Source organism: Indicator indicator, chromosome 18, assembly GCF_027791375.1.
Source record: "Indicator indicator isolate 239-I01 chromosome 18, UM_Iind_1.1, whole genome shotgun sequence".
Lineage (NCBI taxonomy): Eukaryota > Metazoa > Chordata > Aves > Piciformes > Indicatoridae > Indicator > Indicator indicator.
In genome coordinates, this window is record NC_072027.1 from 13,008,306 (window position 1) to 13,027,332 (window position 19,027).

The window sequence follows — 19,027 nt, forward strand, 5'->3', positions numbered from 1 at the left end:
TTCCACGGAAAGTCTGTTTGATTGATTAGTGCCATGGATGTGATCTCTGCGCTGCTCTGGGTTTGCTTCCAAATTACCCTGTCTCTGGGCTATCATCCACAGTCAAGCCAGAAGGAACTTATACCTTTAGTACCAGAATTTAATAGGGAAATCAAATAAATTTCTGGAGATTACAACTAATTGAAAACTATTTAAGAATTAAACAAGTTTAACATAACTTTCACACTGACAAACAGAGAAGAAGTCGGAGAAATAAAGTCAACAAATGGTTTTAGCTACTTCTCTCCAAGCCTCATTCCAGTTTGTTTCAAGCTTTCTAGGAGGTTCCACAGTCTGGACTTAGATTGTGTCTCTACACCTTCGAGGTTTGCTTTGGCTGAATAATGCAGCTAGCTACTAACAAAATATTAGTCTGAGCATTAAATTCAGAAAAACTCCATATTCCTTTTCTGAAGACTTCTGTTGTCAAATGAGGGCAAGACTGGGTGAATTTGGGATTCAATTAGGAAATACATTTCTGACCAAAAAAATAGACAATTATGAAATGTTCAGGCTCTGACTGTGAAGTCACAGGATGAATTCTCCTAGAGGATATTACCTCTCTTTCAAAAAGAACTGCAGCTTAAGGCTACCTGGAATACTTCCTATGTTTTATTTTTTTTCCAGTTAAAGTTTTCATTTATCTTATTTTTCATTATTTTTGTCCCAGCTTATTTATGTGTTATGAACTTACCTGTCTCTGTTCTTTACCAAAAGGTTTTGCTCAACTCCTTCCATAAGATTCCTGAAGCACTGGTCAAGGATTTCACGTTTGCTGTCAGGTTGGCTGGTTATCAAGGTTGCCCTTAGTTCGCTGAAGTACTACAACAGCAAAGGAGAGAAGATTAAAGATGAGGTTTGGAAATGTAAGCCCAGTTACTTATCTACACCTGCAGAACTCCTGAGCAAGTGCTTTGTACGCTGCCTCCCTGAACTGTCCCAGCAGTGTAGTTGTGTATCACGACTGAAGTTTAGTGGTAACAGGTGACGTGCCACTGGACAAGTGGGTGTTGGCCACCTAACCAGTTCCAATGCAGAAAGCCATCCAAGAGGCGAGGCAGAAAGATCCTTGACTACTCTCCCAGTCTTTCCAGAATGGTGGAAATTAGTACACTCTACTGTGGACTTCAATCACTTCAGTGCCATGCTGAGAGAGACTCATGCTTGCCTTTTCAGAACCTAAGTAATCTATATGATGTTCTATATCACTATTCCCATTGTATTCTGGCAGATCTATGGATTAGTTAAATAGAACTTTTTATCAGTTTGGGAAAATACTAGTTTAGTCTAGAAATACAGGACAGGAAGGGACTTCTAGTGCCACTCACTACCCTACTATCAGGGACAAGCAAGTCACGTAATCCTGTTTAGTCTTCATCATATTTGCACATCCATGGTATAAGTACTGAGAGAGACAAATATTCAGAGGAGAATGAACCATTCTGATCAACCTGTACTCAAGTACCTGGCAAAGCTTCTGAGTAGTCTGCTATTGCAGTCAGAAGGAATATTGCTGCTCTTCCCCAATTTCAGGTGTGTAACTTGGTAAAGGTAGGCTGGAAATCCATTTTTAGTATGCAAAACTTAGCAGACTTCGGAGGTTAACATAACTTAAGAGGGTGTCATAGAGAGTGTCAGAGCACAGAAGTCTGTGATTTATTTTGCCAGATTTAAAAACCTTTAATGGGATTAAACCTGCTTCAACATTAAATCTCAAATTAAACAGACCTCTTTTCCACCACCATCACTGCTCCTCTGTGCCTACAGAAAACATGGGATAACAAAATGTAGTAAAACCACAATGCTAACGCTAGGCCCTGACAACTCAGTAGGACTAGAGGAAGTGTTTATTGTCTGCTTGGCAAATAATTCAATCCAGTTCCTCTCAAACCAGAAACATCCCCTGTTACATCTCTCTGCTGATCACTGCAGCAGTGCTCAAAGTGAAAGCAGCAGCTTATCAAATAACTGGGTGCCAAACTACTTAGGAACTCACAACTGAAAATCACCTGGGAGCTGGTGTAGAAGATGAAGTTATCTGCCTGCACCAAGCACATTCCCAGAAGCCTTGTCTCAAGGCGACAAACGCAGAGTTCAGTGTAGAGAAAGCCACCACCCAGAGAAGTGGTCCAGCATCCCACAAGAGAGGCATTCCAAGAGCAGCCTCAGTCAACCTCAGAATGGAAAAGTGTCAACTGCATTCTCTGTCCACCATTAATGGGTGCAGCATCCCACGGCATTGCTGCTTCAACAGGATGGAGCTGTTCTGAGCCCTGGGCTTTCTCAGGCTTCTCTGCAATAATATCACTTCTTCCAGTACACTTCTTTGTATGTTCCTTGGTTGGGACAACAACAAGAAGTAGTCATGGTTGCCACATTATCAGGATACTGAGGGCTCTTTTTGCCAATCTCTTGCTGCTGCATTTCAATATGGAAACACTGTCAGTAGCCATGTGGAGCCACCCCATTTCATACTAAGCTGAAACTGTCTCAAAAGATTTAATGTTGGTTTAGAGTGGACTCTATGATTCCTGATTTGCTGTAATTAGCCCTATTGGTACAAGCAATTCTAATTTTTCTGAGTCCCCAAGTAAACCTGATGCTTTCTCTTTGAGACAAGCTATAGGCAAAGAAGATCTGACTAAAACAAGAGAAAAAACAGTAGAACATGCTAAATGAGTCGTTTGCTATCTCAAGAACTGTAAGGAGACCCTACCTAAAAGAAAGGAAGCCATTTCCAATAAAAAAACCAGCAATGCATTGGAACTGGCCAAGAAAAAAATGACTTTTACAGGCATATGTAAGTACAGGTTCTGCTTTTTCTGAACACTAAATAAATAGCTTTGATGCAGAAGGGACAATACAAACCCTGTAAATTCTATCTCCTGTTCTCCACCCTTCCAAGAGAAATGTAAGACTTGCTTGTAAGTAAAGGTGCCTGTACATATCCATGTCTGCTAAGCAAAACACATAATCATTAGAACTAGTCTAATTTCAGTAAAAAGAATATTCTGCCACTCACATATTTATTCTTTATGATTTACAGCTCCGTGGTTTTATCTTCAAGTAAAATATTTAATTTCTTTTTACACTGAAGCATCAAACCCACATAATTAATATGTAGTCAGGCTAATACTTAAACGCTATAAATCAGAAGCATTATATAAACAAAAGTGTCGTCTTGAACAAGATTGGGAATGCACAAAACTACTTATTTCCCACTTTTATAATGATGCAGTGACTCAGAGCAGATAGAAAATGATTAGTTTTCCTTCCAAAGTAGGAAATATTGCTTCCATCTGTAAAGTATAATATTGTGATGTCATAAAGTTTTCCTAAACACTGAATTTGCCCTTATTCCCTCTCAATCATTTTAAAAGAACTGCTCTCTTATATAGAGCTTGGATTTAAATCACAATAACACACCAAGAAGATGAATGACAGTGCTATTGGATATGGCTAAAATTGGATCCTTCAGCACAGGTGAATGATGAGACAGCGCTTCTCTTCTTGATATATTTTCTTCTTCTATTAGTTTCCTTCCATAGCTGGGATTCCAGTTTGAATTTTAATGTATGCGGTTGCTGCTAATCTTAGTGTCTTATTTTTTTCCAGCACCCTCTTATTGTATAGACAATTCATTCTCCAAAGCAGTAATACACTGAGGCTTGTGACTGCCCAAGAGATAAAGCAATTCAGAATAAAGTTAGAGCTGCCTCTGAAGTATGGCAAATACAACAGGTCAATATCTTCAGAAGCAATGCCTTGCCATACAAAAAATGCACACATTTAGATCAACTCACATTCATTTACTCAGATGGTTTCCATTTCAGACAGTATTGTCTCTATTAAGTCACCAGGGAAACATGATGGGTAGATCTAAATTCACAGTTTCAGATTTTATTGAAAGGGCAAATTGCAGAGTATTTCCTGGCTTACAGAATCTGCCACATGTGCACACAATCCAAATTGCAATCAATGCCAGTACTTAAGTGTTAGTGCTCAGATCATACCCCCCAAAGCTGGGGAAACCTTTCAGCACAAGAAACTGGTTAACTGCTTTTCTAGGAAGCACCTTTTCTGATGTGATTTCCAGCATTATTCTTTCGTATTTCTATCTAAGAAGCAAACTTAGCTTGCATAACTTCTATTCCTGCCTAATTCTGGAAAAGTGAAGACATTCTATTTATCAGGTTAATTATCTGCACGATGTGAGGTTGGGGTAAAAGTTGGGGTAAAGGTTTGAGAGCATTTTTCATTAAAATGAAGTCACTAAGCCTCTGTGAACCAATCTGTAAAACACACAGTACAGGAGCTGAACCCACTCTTCTCTCCTAATGAGAGCACAGTGGAGTGAACTCCCAAGGGAAGAGAGAGGGGATCTGAAATACAACAGGCAGCTTGGTTCTGTGTGAAATAATTATTACAACTGTTTGGGCATGCGAAGAGTGAATCTGGTGGGACTTCCTAAATACTCACTTTCTCGTTGAGAAGTATAAGTCCAAGCAGTGGTCTTGACACAGACCATTGGTTTCTGCAGTCTTCGAAAATGATGGTGTTCATTAGGATTGACATCATCTGCAAGAAGGTTCAGACAGTTTACATGAATGTGGATAATGCTGCCACACTGTGTCATGTGGTGAGAAGGAAAAATTAATGAAACCTTTAGTGACCGTGCAGAAAACACCAGGCAGATGTCACGTATCAGCATGGAATTACAGAAGTCATTCTTCCAAAGAAATAGTTCCATAACCAAAACCACCAGGTGAAGAAAGGTAAAGAAAAAGCTGAAGTTGAACCAAATATGAATTGAGATTTAGAGCTGTGTTAATTTCAGGTACAGGCTTTGACTTGACTACAGGGATTTGCCCTGTTGTCACACTACTTCTAGCACAGCAATACATGTAATGACCAGTAATCTATATTAGTTTCAGATTAATCCCCAGCTGCTCTTCAAGATTCTGGTTTTCTAACATTCACCTTTCTTTGTGTATAACCCTGGAAGGCAGGTGAAGGTAACACACTCTGTTCTGATGAAGGCAGTTATGATTACAGCATGGAATCTATAACTCTCTGCCCCTTCCATCGTGCTTAGAAAGCCAGCCTCTGATTTTTAGACATTCGGCTTTACTTTTGTGACTTTACAGAGCTCTACAGCAGGGACAAAGCCACTTCACCAACTTTATAAAGCACTGAGATCTATCAACTCATAAAATTAAGTCCTATTGGCACCCAAACAGAAGCTACATAATTCACTTTGCTCATTGGCTGGCATGTAACCAGATCCTTCAGCTAATGCCACATGGAGCATTCTTCCTCTGAGGCCACTTCTGTACTTCTAGTGTATGTAGCTAGAATGGGTGAGACTTATTTTAGGGATTGGCACAATGTTTGTAAAAAAGAAACCACAAAACAACTATAGAATCCATTTAAAGATAAAATGCTTTAAGATATCCTTGAGATATGTTAGTCTAAAATGCCAAGGGCCACAACATATACGAACCTAAAAACATTACTCAGAGATTAAACAGAGTGAAAATTTGTAAAATGTCACCAGTAAATAGCTTGACTCACATTTATAAAATATCTACACCCTAAAACCAAACATAGAGGAAGTAGAAAATGATTAAATTCTTTCTTCTAGGCCAATGAGTAGCTATGAGCAGGGTCTCCAGAGAGCTGCCACACTGCAAACTAGCCTGTAATAACTGACCAAGGCGAAGTCAAACAGCATGTTTCACTAAATGAGAAAGATGAATCCTAGCACTACAAACCACCTGGAACAGAAATATCCACAAACCATTTGAGCTTTCAGATTAGGAACACATGGCTGGTGTGGGAAAAGCCAATTCTTCACCTGACTTTACAATTTATACATTAGGCAAACTATTTTCCATTATTTATAGAACCAGAACAGTTCTATACCGCTACAAAAAAAATTCAGAATCTCTGCATGAGCACTAATAACGTTAAAGGTTGGATTTGATGACCTTAAAGGTCTTTTCCAACCAAAATGGTTCTACAGTTCTAATAGGGGCTTGTTATCCAAACATAAAGGATATTCACAACTTCCTGTAATTCATTCATCACCGGGTTTTCATCTCTGTAGCTTTAACAGAGCCAGCTCTTAGCACAGGGGTGTGGGGTTTTTTTTAAAGTAATTCAACAAACTTGCTTAGGCTGTGATTTAGTCAGAGCACCATGACTGACATACCTGTATTTCTTAGGAGTGCTGTGCTTGTAGAGACTGTCAATGCGATACTTAACCTCAACAGGGCATCCTCAGGGACCAGTTCACAACTGACCCAGAGGGGAAGTGCCACTTCTTCAAACTCCAGCTGTGACATCAAACTCCAATTGACATCCACATCTTTCACACCTCATGTGATCAGTGATTTGACTCTGTTATCAGCAGAAACAAGTCAACCCTTGCAGGAAAGAATTTCTATATACCTGACACATAGCTCCAAAACAGGCCCATTTTTGTTGCTCCCTTGAGTCGTTCAGGTCATGAAGGAACAGCAACTGCTTAAACTTCTGAAGGAAGCTCTAAAATAATGTGCTGCCTTCTTCAGATTTCATTTACTGACACACATATACAAAGATTTGTATTTATGATGGCAACAGGTACAGAAATGATTAACCACAATTTTCTGGAGATGAGATCTTAAAATCACAGAATCACAGTCTAGGTTGGAAAAGACCTTTAAGATTACAGAATCCAACTGTTAAGCCAGAACTGCTGGGTCATCACTAAACCATGACCCTCAGCACCACATCTATAGGTCTTTTAAATCCCTCTAGGATTGGAGACTCCAGGGCTTCCCTGGGCAGCCTGTTCCAGGGCACGACAATCCTTTTGGAGAAGAAATTGTTCCTGGTATACACTGTAAACCTCCCCTGGCACAATCTGAGGCTGTTTCTTTTTGTCTTGTTGCTGGTTACTTGGGAGAAGAGACTGACCTTCACCTCTCTACAGGTGACTCCTCTCAGGCAGTCACAGACTGATCTTGCCCAGTAACATCTATAAGTGAGGAGATGAAGGCAGTTACACGGCAAGCACTGCTGCCCCAGAGTGACGCCCGGCTCCCAAGCCATCAGCTGGACCCATGTATCTGAGCAAGTGCTCAACAGCCCATGGCAGTGGTACTGTCTGCAGCAGTACTGCTTTTGAGAACTGCAGAGCACTTCCCAGATTAGTTGGCTTCAAAGTGTGCCACTGAGATACATCAGCATTAACCATCACATTTTACAGAGGGACTGCCTGAGCAACAGTCTGTATACAAAGCCACACACTGAGCCTGAGGCAGCACACCCCCCCAGCCTCCTGACATCCTTCCAGCCATCATTTAACCATGGCCATGCTGTGCTAAAGTCCTGATTTCTCTCTTACCAGGCAGCAGCAGAAGCTGGCAGAGTTCAGGTGGACCAGCATGTATTTAGCATGCAGGTGTCAGAAGAAAGCCCATGCTATGGTACACTCTCCTTGTCCACCTTTGACAGAAGTCTCATCACTTAATTGGAGATCACAAAGCAACTCAATGGCAAAGCAAAGCATAGTGCACACAAGCAGAACTGATCCAATGTACGGATTTTTGGGGGTTTAGGTGGAAAATACCCTATTGATAGAAACCAAAACATTCTGCTTCAGAAAAAGACTTTTCAGATGCTGGCACATACCCACTACACCTCTCCCTCAGCTGGGGAGCTGCAGGCAGCATGAGGCAGGCTCATGTCCTCATGCTGACTCAGGGAAAATGCAAGGTCTCAACGCAGGCAAAGAGATATTAGAAAGAGGACAGAGGAACAGATAATCTATTTTCTCCTTACTTCAAAACAGCAACCTTGCCTCTGTTCTCTTATCTTAAACACAGGGCATCACTTTATCTGGTTCAATAATGTTTCTCCTGACACATTTGTTCTTTACAAAAGGAACTATTGACAGAACAGGCAAGAGTAAAGAACTGTTATTCCAATAAATTCTTCAGAGCCTTCGTCTTGGATGGAGGAGGAAAATGCTGGTCAAGATAACCCTCAACATGAAAACTTCAGAAAAAGGAAGTTGGAAAAGCAGAAACGAAGATGTCTTTCCATTAAAAGGCTTGTTTTTTTTTCTGCTCCATGTTACCAATAGAGAGCACCTGCATCGCTGCAGATCCCTTAACTCATTTCTTTCTCTCATATATTGGGATGACTATTTTATTCTGCTAAAAATTAATCCCATTTGAACATCAAGAATATTCTATTACCAGCAGAGACAGCAGCATGGATTGTGTTACAGGGGATTTAGAACAGTCAAGAACATCCACAAATTTCGACCAATACTTGGCAGGTAGTAACACTCCTTTTTTCCATTCAGATCTAAAAAAGTTTCAGATTTTTTGTCCAGATGGAGGTGGGTTACAGTGTGTCTCTCTCAAGGGCCCATTCTGGGACCAGTGCTCTTCAATATCTTATCAATGACAGACAGTGAGACTGAGTGCACCCTCAGAACATCTGCAGATGATACCAAGCTGAGTGATGTGGTTGACAAGACTGAAGCATGAGATGGCATGCAGAGGGTCCTGGACAGGCTGGAAAGGTGGACTGAGAAGAATCTCAGTAAGGTTCAATAAAGCAAAGTGCAGGGTCCTGCACCTAGGTCAAGGCAACCCTCAATATCAGGGTGGGTGATGATGAGATTGAGCGCAGCCCTGCAGAAAAGGAATTGGAATTGGGGATGCTGGTTGGTGAGAAGCTGGACATGAGCCAAGAGTGCGTGCTTGCAGCCCAGAAGGCCAACAGCACCCTGGGCTGCATCAAAACCAGTATGGCCAGCAGATGGAGAGAGTGGATTTTCCCCCTCTGCTCTGCACTGGTAAAATCTTACCTGGAGTGCTGTGTTGAGCTCTGGAGCCCTCAGCACAGGAAGGACATGGACCTGCTGGAGTTGGTCGAGAGGAGGGCCATGAAAACAATCAGGTGGCTGAAGCACCTCTGCTACAGGGACAGGCTGAGGGAGCTGGGGTTGTTCACACTGGAGAAGAAAAGGCTCTGGGGAGACTTAATAGCAGCATTCCAGAACCTGAAAGGGGCCTACCAGAAGGCTGCAGAGGGACTGTTTGCAAAGGTCTGGAGTGACAGAACAAGGGGCAATGGTTCTGTGATTTTTCATTGTTTAGCAAATGAAATTTGGTAGGGATTTACAGCTCTAGCTTCAGACAGTCTGCTCTTAACTTCAGAGCTGTGATTACTAATTTAAATGTCCTTCAGAGTTCTCAGTTCTTTTGCCATCAATTCTTCCTGTATCACTAAATGGATCATCATTTACCAATAATAGTAGAAAGATTTAAATGCTCCAAGATTATTAAATACCTTAAATTTTAATATGTTGTTTTAAAATATTTATTTTCCTAGAAAACCTAGCTTTTGCATTCATATTTTCAAAGCCAAAACTTGCAGATGAAATCATAAAACTAAAACCTTTATTATGAGAAAGTGAGGATCAGCCTTTAGTTCTTCCTGAACTAAGTTTAAGTGTCAGACACAGCAAATAAGTTGAAATTTGTGTGATGGTACGATTTGCAATATAGAGGAGTTTAAGAATCACATGTCTTGTTCCTCTGCCTTATGAAATCACATTAAACCAACAAAGAGCCTTGAACAGGTGGTTCTGGAGCAGCAGAAGCGTGGAAGGCTGTTGCTGCAGCTGACGTGGGCAGTCTTGGCCTCCAGCACTGAATAACAGGCTGAGTTATACCCAGCAGATTTGCGTCTGAACACTTTCTCGACTCCCATCCTGATGCTAATTTTCATCACATGTGCAGGAAGAAGAGGAGAAATTGTGGATATAGGGAGGGTGGAAGAGAGAGAGGGGCATCAGACAAAACACAGGCAGAAAACATCAGACAGGAACTGGACTCACAAAGCCACAGAGCTCTTTTTCACAGTCTTTCCGCTCTGAGCTTGCTACAGCTACCCTCAGAACAAGCTTCAACCTTCAGCTTATACATGCAAGAGTCCTCCAGACTTTTGCTCACAGAATACAGCATTTCACCCTGTTTAGATGTACTTCCACTACATGCATTTCAATAAACATTAATAAATAAAATATCATGATTCAACAGCTGAAGCTTACTGTGAGGGACCCAGTTTTGGTGTTGTTTCCGCTTATGAAAAATTAAGGTATACATGGCTGAAAAATCCTCAATTCCTGGTGTCAGGACAAGGCATCTGGGTAACACACTGCATTCCATGAACCACTATGTGCCTGCAGCTCATGGACTGAAATATGATTTCAGTGTACCTTTCACAAGCTATTCCTACTAGGTATGGGTTATGTTCTGCTGGGAGACTTTTCTTGCAGTGTTCAGAGGGGATGGAGAAGGCATGCCTATAGATGGAAAAAAGAAACAGTTACAGGAATGTAGAGCTTGGCATTTCCCTAGAGCTGTCTTTAGCACTGGCTAAGGGGCTGAGTATGGGACAGTCACTTGAAGTGTGAACAATGCACACACCAGCAGAAATATTAATGAAATAAACCTTAGGTGAAACCTGACTCTGTGTCTGAAAGAAAACCAGGAGCACGTCCTCTAAAGGATACATTTAGGATAACAGTTTAATGTTAAACAAGCACCTGCCATGTGCCCAGACCCACTACAGTGTGGTTTGTGTGTTTTTTCTTTTTTCTCCCCTTTTAAAATAAACTGTCATATGTTAACAGCACAGTTACAGAGACCAGCAGTGCAAAGCAGGCTTTTCAAGCCTAGGCTCCACCATCTCCTACCTTTATCCAGCAGTGAACTGCCTTTCAGGCAGCTGACAGCACCACAAAGCAGATGTTTGTGCCTCGCTTGGGAGTAACCAAGCTGGAACACAGGCAGCAGCCTCAGCCTGAACACGAGCTGCTCACAGCAACAGATTCTGCCCTACACCAGCAGCTTCTTACACAGGGGTTTTAGTGTCTTTCCTCTAATTTGAGGGCACATTCAAAGACAACAGAATATGTCCGTTTCAAATGGATTTTTTTATGTGAAGGACTCCAATTACTGGGACCAGTCTTGCCTGTCAGAACTGGGTCCATCTGTCTGAAGGGAGCCCATGCTCCTGGGTGAGCTGGCATCCCTCAGAGAAGAAGGAAGAGCTGCCAGCTGGCTGCTGGAGACTCACCTATAGGAAAGCAGCAAGTCTCACAGGATGGAGCAGTTTTGCCTTGTCTAAGGGTTGGCTGCATTAAATGCTGGAAGCAGAACAGTTTACTGCAACAACACTAAAAATGCCTGATGAATGAAACACCTCTTTCCGCAGGGAGGAGGGGATATATTTCATTAATTATTACCTTCCAGGGTGTGCTGACTTGCTTCTGTCTATGCTGAATTTCATGTAAACCCTCTGTTGAATGTCACATACTTGTATGCTGCCTGAAGTGGTAGATTTTGTATCTGGGTATCTGCTGTAGCTGACAGATGTTTACAAACGTGTGTATCTGCACAGCTTCTTTTTGCCTATCCATCTGTGCTCCCTGATAGACAGCAAATTATTCCACCTCAGGCTGGAATAATTTAAGATTGTAACATCAACCCTTAATCTGCATTTTCTAGCTGGTAGCATTCAGAGGTTTTTCATTTACAGATACTAGAGTGCCATCTGAAATTAACCTAAGCTGTTTATTTAAGGTTCAGCCATTTCCAAACAAGTGGCTGTGACTATACAGCAATACAGCTGGTTTTAAAGATGACAGAACTGTGATTAACTGGCACTTTTGGAATGCACAACCTGCCATCATTTGTAACACAAACTTCACACTGGTTTGGTGCAGTAGAAGGCCGAGCTCTTTAAAAACCTCATAAAAAATTAATCCACATTCCTCTCTGTTTTTAGCAGTATATGAAGCAGCTCAGTTCAGGTCTCTGTAAAGCCATCTAGTCTTATCCCAGAAGATCCGTAAGCACTTTTCCAGTCTCTTCCTTTCTTGCACTGTCTTACCTGGGAGGTGACACTGATGAAGTCATTGTCTACTACCAGCATCTCTGACCTCTTGGGAGGAGGGAACAACAGCTTCACCTACACCAACACCCCCCAGGAAGAGACTATTTTCAGGAATGTAAATGGTCCTGTGTCTACATCTGTTAATCTTCCCCTTAATTTACACTAGGCCTCACAGCTTGCATCTTCTTTACATTCCTCAAACATGAGCTCTCACCCTGCTCTTCCACAGCTCCTGAGAAACTCACCAATGCCTTCCCTTGCATTAAGTGCATGGAGGTGATACAAAAAAACCCAACCGGGGACTTGCAATGTTACACCAGGATTTCAGCATAGGAATTGGGATCTTTGCCTGCCTCATCATTAGTTTACTGAAGTCTCTAGTGATAGGAAGGCCTTCAAAATTCCAGTCAAATGAGGAGGGAAGACAGGTTGGAGAATGCTATCACTGGAAAAATAAAATCTTTTAGTCTAAAGCAAATTTGACATTATCTCAATCTACAGAAATGTTGCAGAAATGTGAAAAGCTGCATATGGAAGGAAAGGCTGAGCTCTAAATCCTTCATCCAAGGAACCTGAAGGTATGTCACTCTGATAAGTATCCCTGAATCTGAACTAGACTCAGGCTGACACGCATGGAAGTGTGTTCGGAAGTGGGGAGGCAAACCCCACAGGTCAGGGAGCAGTTCTTAAGTTGGTCTGAAGCTTGCACTCATCTTCCAGTCAAATCCATCCCAGTATCCCCCACATAATCCATCTGGGCTTTGCAGCAACACTAAGAGGTTTGCAGATCTCTTTGACAAGAGCCCTGATGTTGCTTGCCACCAGGAAGCTGGGACTTGCAGGCAGCTTGAGCATGGGCTCAAACCGTGTGGATGTCTGCCAGCAGCAGAGCCAGAGGCATCCCCCACACAGCAACAGTAACCAGTAGTGCAGAGAAAATTAGAACCAGGGTAATCATTTTACTCATATTTACCTTAGTTTAGCACTGATACAGAGACAATCAGCAGGGACAGAGAGGCAGGCTCAGCTTTTAAACCACACCTCGAAGGAAATCTGAATGTAAGAAACCCAGAGGCTTGGCTCTAACCACTCTTCGAGGATTGTCCATAAAGCACAGTGAGTACTACTAGCACAGAACTCAGAAAGCCTAACCCAAGCATTAACTACCCATTGCCTAACAGATTTCAAGCCTCTTCTGTTTTCAAACTGTTCATAAACTCATTCTAATTTCTTCTGTGGAACAATTAAAAGTATTTTTGTTATCCTTATGAACTGAACTGTAACCAAAGCTATGGCAAATAAACATAAAAGAGTGGATGATAAAGAAGGTAATAAGCATATTGCTACTGTGTCCTGAATAGTCACCAACAATCTTAGTGAATATCATCTTTCACAACAACAACAAAGGATAAGAGCACAAGGCTATTTCATGCAGTCATCAAAACAAAATGCACTGAATATTATATTTCATACTAAATACATTATCCTGGCAGTTTGACACTCAACATTTCAATAGATATTGCGTCTCTCTAACATTCTGCCTGAATTTCTGCAGATGGACTTTTAAGTATCAATGGAAGATTACTTTACTTGTCATGCTAAAAAGATTTTAAAGAACGGTTGCACACACTTCATTTTTAATTTTTTTTTTTATTTCCCACCCCCTTTTTAAAAAAAATATTTTTAAAAAGTAAACAAATCATGAATTCAAAATGATGGTTAGACTGAAAGGTCAAATCCCATGTTTTGTAGTAGTCCTCTGTGCATGGTGCTCTTTCAGTAGCTAGACTGCCTTGTCTCTGATGCACCCAGCAAAGCGCTGGGAGGAGCTGACCACGTTAAATTCAACAAACCTAAACCATGCCAAACTAAGCTGAGATAAACCAACAGTGCTCCTGAATCCCATCAATCTATTGTGATATTGGTAATTTTTAAAATGTATTTTAAAAGGTGCCAGGTTCCTGGAGACATGCAAATACTCCTCAATTTTCAGTAAAAAGCCCTGAACTCCCAAACAAGTAACTACCAAAGAAAAACCTCTGTAAAATAAGTTTCTGGATCTCATGATTTCAGAAGACACTCTGACCACACAAGTGTCTCTCAGGATCACAAACAAACAAAACCAATGGCAATTTAGTAGCCTAGGAAAAAAGTGGATTTTGAGGTTCAATTCTTATATTGAGGAAGCCAGCCAAGATGAAGTGGCCCATGTATTTAGTACCAATCATCAGAAATGATGTTTTGCTACAAACCAGTCCTTTTTACCTGACACACACCTTCTTTGGCCCCAAATGAACACTGACTGGGCCAGAACACCACAGCCACTGCCTTATCAAACACCAGATCTCTAAACAAGCATCATCTCATCTGCTCTAAGCTGTTATGGGCCACTGCTATCCTATCCAACAGAACTTAAGCATCACTGTAAGCTGCTGCTATTCTAGAATTTTAAATCTCATTTATTTATTTATTTTCCCAGTAGGGCAAGTGGAAGGTGTTTGCTCCCTCAGAGTGAGTTTCATTACTCACGTGGCAAAGCTGCCAGTAGCAGGTCATGGAATGGATTGTTACCTTTCCCTATCCATTTTGTAAAGATATTGCTTTCTTTCCAGACTGCAAGCATCACTTCTAACTGGATTTTGAATTATAATGTGAACTTTACAAAATTATTGGTGCAATTCATATCACTAGTTAGATTCTAGAGAACGACAGTATTTTTTGCCCTTCCCCAAACCAGCACCTCTTCGTGTTTTATACCAAACAACCACAGCCAGTAGAAAGTGAACATTTCCAAGTAACATAAAGTATTACATTGCACCGAGTAAACAAGGAATAAAACATTTTTATACTTCTCCTTAAACTTATTTGCTTTTTGAAAATATTTATGCAATGGAGAAGACATGAGGTTATTGAGAAATATAGCCAGTTCCTCTTCTTTAATTGAAACATTTATGCTTTTTGTTCTGCTAGCAAGAAGCAATGAGCAGTAATAATGCAAGATAAATATACAAGAAACTTATAGATATGATTGTAAAACAACATTGCCCTAATGTTTTCATTTAATTACCCTGCAATGTATTCTATTTAATATTCATTACTCAAAAGCCAATTTAAAAGAAAGAGGTGAAGGGACTTATTCAGAAAGACGGACTGTCATTCACTGCAATAGTTATCTAATATACAGAAGTTAATAAAGCAGATTAATCTACAAGTCCCTTTAAGCCATCACTGAGTTTAGAACAACTGCCTCTTTGACCTCTAACCCTCCCGCTGTGCACCAGTAGCAGGTGCCAGCTGCACTGAAATTATGGTCCAGGCGTTTTAAGGCAAAGTCTTTTCTTACTTTGCTTCTGACCAGCAGCTGACCCTGTAGGAACGATTGTTTCATGTGCTGGCCTAAAGGCTATATAAACCAGTAACCGATAAACAAAAGCATACATACACCAGCTGCCTAGCCCGAGGGGGCACATCCAACACTGACACCTCCAGCAGTTCGTGCTGCAAGCCCAAGCACCGCTTTTTGTTTCCATCCGTGAATTCTGCACAATACTTGTTACTTTGCGGAACTAAACTTCTCCCTGTCCCCAAAAGTGTTTGTGTGAACTATGGCACAGCTTGGATGATTAAGAGGAGATTCCCAATTTGATTTAGCACCATTATTAAGAGCGTGAAATCTTCAGATACATCACTAATGATGATGTATTTTAACATTAAAAGTCTTAAAATTGAATTAGTCGATTCACATGACAACGAATCACAACAAGGCTTTCAACAAAGCAGAATTAGAAAAGACACTAAACTCATTAATTTTTTTTTATTTCTTAATTGACAGCCCTCATGCAGTGATAGCTATACATTTAGCAATATACTTGGGACTGAGGCGGCTGCTGCTGCTGCTGCTTCCCTACACGTGCGGTAAGAAGTGAAGTAACCTTATTTTTCATTAAGATAAGATGGCTTTGACATAGTTATTTTGCTGATACAAATTACACGACCACAAAAACAATCAGAGTAATGATTAAATGCAGTTATGTACATGGGAGACTACTAGTGCAAATGTTAACATATTTAAATGCGTTCCCTTCATTAAAAAAAATTATATATGATATTAAACCATCAATCAAATGGAAACACTAGAGTCTAAACGTATTGTCACTGCTTAAAATAAATGACTCTGAGACTGAATTTTGGCTCACTCAATATGGTGCCTTTTCTGTTGCTTAGCCACCCAAGTCTCTGCTGGCTTGGGCTACAGCTGGTACATCTCCATCCTTTTCAATTAATAAAGAAAGTTATGATAGTATTGGATAACATTTTTAAATTGTGCTAAGAGGCTGAAAACAGATGTCCCAATAAAAATCCTTCTCACTGCTGTATCAAACCTTTCAAGTCTCAAGCTGGCAAAAGCTGAGCACTCTGATCTGGATTCAGCTGAGCCTTTAAATACAGATAATTGTAAGCAGAGGAACAACAGCACCTGTGGGTTTGGCCTGGTCACATATGGGGCTCAAGGTGCTCAGGTACTCAGCACCACTACTCCACTGCCTTCTGCCAGTACAATTCTGATTTCTGTGATGTGCTTGTATGCAAGTGCTTCTGCACAGGCCATGAAGCGTGCATTACCAACACATCTCCGCCTCAGGTTTTTATTTCAATTGCTGTGCATAACTCCACGCTAGCTGTGCATGGCATTGAGGTTTATCTAAAGAACACACACACAGAGTCACTGATTTTACTACCTAAAAGGGGGGGGGGGGGAAAAGGAAACAGCAATTTATAAAGTGTTTTTATGTTAGTACTGCTACTTGATTTTCCATCTACTGGCATCTTTACTTTCTGGTTTACATTTCTATGTGTCACTGCTATGCTGTCACTTACTGCACCTTCATCACTTGGTGAGGATGGCCAGACTCTGTTCAGTGGTGCCCAGTGACAGGACAAGGGACAATGGGCACAAACTGGAACCCAGGAGGTTCCATCTGAACACAAGGAAAAACTTTGCTGTGCGGGTGCTGGAGAGGGGTTGGACTGGATGATTTCTAGAAGTTCCTTCCAACCTCCACCATGTGAGCTTGAGATTGCTCTGAACACACGCTGTGTCCTGTGGGCACTGTGCACATCTAACCCTAACACTGGTACAATGTTCAAGCTCACCAAAAGCCCTCCTTATTCTTAACCACACAACCCTCCTGAAAAACGATGCTCAGGATATCATCACCATACAACACCCTCCCTTCTTCATTAACCCTGTACCTAACACACCTCTCAGGAAAGAAACACTGACCTATCACTGAAATCTGGTCTCTCTCCAACCAACTACTTAACCTCTTCCACATCCAGCACAGAATTACTTCCATGATGGCTTTGTGGAGTTCTTTACCTAATGTGCATGGCTCTAAAGAACATTTGTCAGAACTATGGGTGAATTTTGCAACAAACCTGAAAAAACTGCCTGATTTTTGGAAAGAACTAACATGGATATCATCTTACGAGGCCATAACAAAACAGACATCCTAATGTATACAATTCAGCAAGAGAAGCATTAACAGAAGATAAAGGTAGCATCTTAAAACCAAAAATTACACTTTCGTTTACAAAGTGGAGCAAATACCAGCCTTACCTGTCAGTCCCAAAGTAACAGCACAGAAAAGTAGGAGCCTTTTAAAGTTATTTAAGATGCTCAGCACACAACATAATGTAGCAGCAATAGCTGAACCTAATAAACTTGATACTGCTTTCTATCCATACCTCTCAAATTATTTTACACACGTTAATTCAGTTTAGTTGTAAAACACCATCATAAAGCAGTTGTTTGCAGATTAAACTCCGACTAAGTAGCTCACCCAGGGGGAACAAAGCCTGTGGCAAGCAGGGCCAAAGTCAACATTTCAAAAGGATGCCATGACTTGCTCCTAAGTATTAAGAAGTTGTTTCACTTCTGTGTTCTGCTGCTCCTGCCTTTGGTACAGTCACACCAACCTAATAAAAAACCCACAGTTGCTACAGGACATATGTAAGCAAACAAAGCATTAATATGGTTTAATTACACAGCTCTGAGACTGAAGCAGCTGAAGGCACACACACAATTACCAAGCTGCAGTCAGAGGCTCAGTCGCCGCATTTAGCAGCGAACAGTGCTCAGCAGCCCGCGTCCGAGCATAACAGAGATGAAATCATTCTGCTACTTGTTTCTGATCTGCTGAGGGCCACCAGCGTGCCCCGCGTGTGGGCGCGCACGGAGCCGGCCAGCCACACGCTCACAGCTGGGAGGTCCTGCACCCGAGCAGCAGCCTCGCCATCAGAGACGCGGCTCGATCCGCTCCGCCGGTCACCCTGCTCGGCCCCGCGGTCCGGCCGGAGGGAAGCGAGGGGAGGGCAGGGCTGGCTGCGACACTCCCGAGAGCTCCTCTCCCGGAGAGCTCCGCTCCCCGACCCGGTCCGGCTTGGCCGCGCCGCGACCGGCAGGGGGCGGCGATTCCGCCGCGCTCTTATCGCCCGCCCCGCTGCGGCTCATCACCTACCGCCAGCGCCTACTGCCGCCCACCGCGCTCCGACGGTGCCGCCTCCTCAGCTCCGCGACCCGCTTGGCATCGGCCCCCGCGTCACCGTGCCCCTGCAACGCGCGGAGCCGCCCGGCCGCCCTAGGCTGTCCCCGCCTCAGGACCGGGAGGGCGGGAAGCGGCGGTCGCGGAGCAGCGGAGCTTGGCGCTCCGGGAGGTGTCCGGTGGAGAGTCCGCACCCCGGCTCAAGAGCCCGGAACGGGAAAGGGGCCCGTCGAGCCGGCTGGGTCTGAGCTCCTCCACAAGGGCTGCTGGAAATGCTAATTACCGGACTACTTCCAGAGATCCAACTTGGAAGAAATGTTCTAACTAGTAAATAATTGCAGTTATCATTGCATCAGTTTAGTTTAAAGAGCTGACAAACCTCTCTCAACTCAAAGCACAATTAGTCATTAGGGTCTAGTTTTTCAACTGTTAAGCAATTTGTAACCCATTCCTTTTAATAGGGTTATGCATTACTT

General features: G+C 42.1%; 1 protein-coding gene across 1 annotated transcript in view; it reads right to left on the reverse strand.

The window, feature by feature from the left end:
- Positions 1 to 19,027, reverse strand: part of RANBP17 (RAN binding protein 17) — a 149,492-nt gene that overhangs the window by 2,339 nt on the left and 128,126 nt on the right. The window contains exons 25-26 of the mRNA XM_054389044.1: positions 4,519 to 4,617; positions 734 to 861 (exon numbers count right to left, since the gene is read on the reverse strand). Of these exons, the coding sequence (XP_054245019.1) occupies positions 734 to 861; positions 4,519 to 4,617 (227 nt within the window). The remainder of the gene's footprint in view (positions 1 to 733; positions 862 to 4,518; positions 4,618 to 19,027) is intronic.